At 65.0% G+C, this 3820-nt stretch overlaps 1 protein-coding gene across 1 annotated transcript; it reads right to left on the bottom strand.

Moving 5' to 3' along the window:
• Window positions 1–260: 260 nt before the first annotated feature.
• PLEKHB1 (pleckstrin homology domain containing B1) lies at window positions 261–2981 on the bottom strand. Its single transcript, XM_026041567.1, has 6 exons — window positions 2816–2981; window positions 2550–2702; window positions 2361–2463; window positions 2193–2232; window positions 1442–1547; window positions 261–516 (listed from the first exon to the last, which is right to left on the bottom strand). The coding sequence occupies exons 1-6, from the start codon at window positions 2850–2852 to the stop codon at window positions 380–382; spliced, it is 576 nt and encodes a 191-aa protein (XP_025897352.1). The 5' UTR covers window positions 2853–2981; the 3' UTR covers window positions 261–379.
• Between the last annotated feature and the right edge of the window lie 839 nt (window positions 2982–3820).

Here is a 3820-nt window from a genome sequence, read left to right as displayed (position 1 = left end):
AGCCGCGAGACCGGAGTGTTTCCCACCGGCAGGACATGGACACGGAGAGGAACACGGGCTGGGAAGCGCCACCTTTATTAGCCATCCTGTAACCGCTTGTCTTTCCCCTTTTTCTCTCCACCGAAGCCAGCAAGGTTCACATGGAGGGGGCGGCAGCAGCGGCGATGCGAGGAGGAGGAGGAGGAGGAGGAAGGCCGGAGGAGGAGGAGGGTGAGGACAGTGCCAGGGGGCAGCGCCCGCCGCGTTTCCCTACTTGCTGCCCCCAGGGGGATTAGTTCAAAGGAGCCAAAGGGCCTCAATCCAGGCGCATCCCGGGATTTAAGCAGGTTGGGCGGGTGGAGAGGGTGTTTGGGGGTGTTCTGGGGGGGCGAGCGGCTCCCTAAAACCAGCAGGGCATCCACATGAAGGAGCCGAGGGCGGCACCGGTGGCGGCGCCGGCCAGGAGCCCCAGGGCCATCTGGTCTCCGGAGACGCGGTAGGGATCCTCGCGCAGCACCACGCGGGTGCCGCCCGGAGCTGCGGGCACAAAGGCGCCCGCTGCCGGCCGCGCTCCGGCTCCCGGGAGGCCGCTCGGGATGAGCGGGGAGCAGGGATTGGGGATCCGTCCCTGTGGGAGGCATCTGCTTCCCACCTTTCTAGGGAGCCCCAGTGAATGTCCTGCCCGCAACTCGTCCTTCACCCAACCCAAAACTCCATCCAACCCAACCTCCACCCAACCCAAACTCCATCCAACCCAACCCGTCCGCCACCAACCTGTCTTCCATTCAAACCATCCTCCACCCAACCCAACCTTCACCCAACCCAACCTCCATCCAACCCCTCCTTCACCCAACCCAACCTCCTCCCAACGCAACCTCCATCCAACCCATCCTTAACCCTAAACCTCCTTCACCCAACTTGTCCACCACCAACCCATCCTCCACCCAAACCATCCTTCACCCAACCCAACCTCCACCCAACTCATCCTCTGCCCAACTCATCCTCTGCCCAATCCGTCCTCCGCCCAATCCGTCCTCCGCCCAACCCAACTTCCACCCAAACTCTCTTCCACCCAAAGCAAACTCTACCCAACCCTTCCTTTACCCAACCCAACCTTCTCCGAACCCAACTTCCACCCACCCCAACCTCCTCCCACCCCAACCTCCTCCCATCCCAACCTCCACCCAACCCCACCTTCATCCAGCCCATCCCAACCTCCACCCAACCCAGTCTCCACCCACCCCAACCTCCTCCTATCCCAACCTCCACTCAACCCAACCTTCATCCAAGCCAACCCAACCTCCACCCAACCCAACCTCCTTCAACTCTGCAACCTGTTTCCAGGTGCACCGAGTGTGCCAGGACTCAGCCCACCACCTGCGCGACTCGGGGACAACCTGGGTGTCCCCTGGGGGTGCAGACGGGCCCCTCGTCCCTTGAGAAAGGAGGGCCGGGTGCCCACCTCCATAGGGACTGCCGTAGTAGCCCGAGCTGACRTAGGCGGCCTGGTGCGAGTCGAGCGGCACCGTCTGGTAGTAGTCGTCATCGTAGGGGTCGTAGACGTGCACCTGGGGACAGGGGACACGCTGTGACCCTCCTGCCCTGCTCCCCCTGCAGGGACCGTCCCCGTCCCGGCCGGGGGGGACCTTGGTGCTGATGGAGAGGGGGATTTGGGTGCACCCGGTCTGGGGTGTTTTTAGTTCTGCACTTGTCGCCCTAACTGCGTGCTTGTCACCTTAACTCTGTGCCCGTCACCCTAACTCTGTGCTTGTCACCTGAACTCTGCCCCCGTCACCTTATCTCTGTCCTTGTCACCCTAACTCTACCCTTGTCACCTTAAAGCTGCCCGTCACCCTAAATCTGCCCCGTCACCTTAGCTCTGCCCTTGTCACCCTAACTGCTTCTGTCACCTTAATTCTGCTCCCGTCACCTTCGCTCTGCCCTTATCACCTTAACTGTGCGCCGTCACCCTAAATCTGCCCCCATCACCTTAACTCTGTCTCCATCACCCTAACTCCTCATCACCCTCACTGCCTCCATCACCGTAACTCTGTCCCTGTCACCCTAACTCCTCCCCTGTCACCCTACCTGCCCCTGTCACCTTAACTCTGCCCCTGTCCCCGTGTCCCTGCCCGTGTCCCCAGCGGCTCCGTCGCCTCCCTTCCCTGTCCTCCCTCCGGGAGCAGCTCGGGGTGGCCCTGGGGGATCCTCACCGGGGTGGCTCTGGCCTCCAGCACGGCCTCCTTCCAGGCGCTGYGGGACAAGCAGAGGGGCCGTGAGGGCCGCGCCGCGATTCCCACCCGCCGCCCCATGCCGGAGCGGGTACAAATTAGGTAAGCGGGGTGGGTAAATAACCGCCTGGGGAAGGGGGGGACCCTTACACGGCGTCGTCCTCGCTCTCGGCGCACAGCGTCGTGCTGGAGCCGTCGCGCAGCGCCAGCACCAACAGGCACTCGCGGCTCTTGCCCTCGGGCGGCTGCGGCGCTGCAAGGCCCGGCGCGTGGGCCCAGGCGTCCTGGCGCCCCCCGACCCCCCCCCAGCAGGATCCAAGGGCTCCGCTGGGGCCTCACCTCGGCACTGGCGGCCGGCGCGCACGTCGCGGCAGCCGTACCGCACGTGCACGCGCCCCTCCATGTCGCGCTGCCTCTCGTCCTGGTAATAGGCCAGGGTGCCGTCCAGGTAGAGCACGAACCAGTTCCTCTTCCAGCGGCGCAGGATGGAGCCTGCGGGAGCCGCCGAGAGGGGACACGGAGGGGGACACGGAGGGGGACACATGGCTGCCGTGAGGCCCCCGTTGCCTCCGTCCCCGCCGCCCCCGGGACGTCACCGCACTTACTCTGCCGCCAGAGCCAGCCGCTCTTCACCAGCGCCATGGGCTCCTCTCGCGGCCCCGGGCGTTACGGGTCAGTCGGGGCTCGAGCGCCTGCGGGGATCCGGCGCCCGCCTCCGGGCCGCTAATCCCGCTGGGATTTAGGGATTAGGGCCCGGCAGAGGCCGCGCGGGGCAGCCTGGGAGGTGTGTGGAGCCTGCGGGGTGGGGGACACAGCGCCCAGCGAGGTGGCGGCTCCCTTGGGACCGGGCGCCCCGGGGCTGCTGCCGGTGCCCAGGGCCCATCTCCGAGCCCTGCGGCACCGCGATCCACACGCCCCGGGTACCTGCATCTTCCAGGCACCACATCCCTGGTACCCGTATCCCYRGTACCCGCATCCCCCTGGTACCCGCATCCCCCTGGTACCCGCAGCTCCGGCAACCACAGCCTCAGTAACGGCTTCTGCCCAGTACCCGCGTCTCCCTGGTACCCAGTTCCCCCTGGTACCTGCATCTCCTTGGTACCCGTATCYCCCTGGTACCCGCATCCCCCTGGTACCTGCATCCCTGGTACTCACATTCCCCTAGAACCCACATCCTCCCCAGTACCCATATCTCTGGTACCTGTATCCCCCTGGTACCCTCATCATCCTGGTACCTGCATCCCCCTGGTACCCATATCCCTGGCACCCACATCCCCTTGGTACCTGCATCCCAGGTACCCACATCCCCCCTGGACCCACATCTTGCTACCCACATTCTCCTGGTACCTGCATCACCCTGGTGCCCGTATCTTGGTACCTACATCCCCTTGGTACCCGCATCCCCCTGGTACCCACATCCTTAGTACCCGCATCCCCCTGGTACCCACATCTCCCCAGTACCCACATCCCTAGTACTCACATGCCCCTGGTACCCACATCCCCCTGGTACCTGCATCCCGCTGGTACCCACATCCCTGGTACTCACATCTCCCTTAGCCCCTGTGCCCCCCCGCCTGCTCCCTACAGCTGCCCCCCCGCTACCCCGTGCC

The sequence above is a fragment of the Nothoprocta perdicaria genome, unplaced genomic scaffold (genome assembly GCF_003342845.1).
Source record: "Nothoprocta perdicaria isolate Ctin4 unplaced genomic scaffold, notPer1 scaffold_288, whole genome shotgun sequence".
In the NCBI taxonomy this organism is placed as follows: Eukaryota; Metazoa; Chordata; class Aves; order Tinamiformes; family Tinamidae; genus Nothoprocta; species Nothoprocta perdicaria.
Note: the sequence above shows the minus strand (reverse complement) of the source record. Positions and strands in the feature narration are given on the sequence as shown.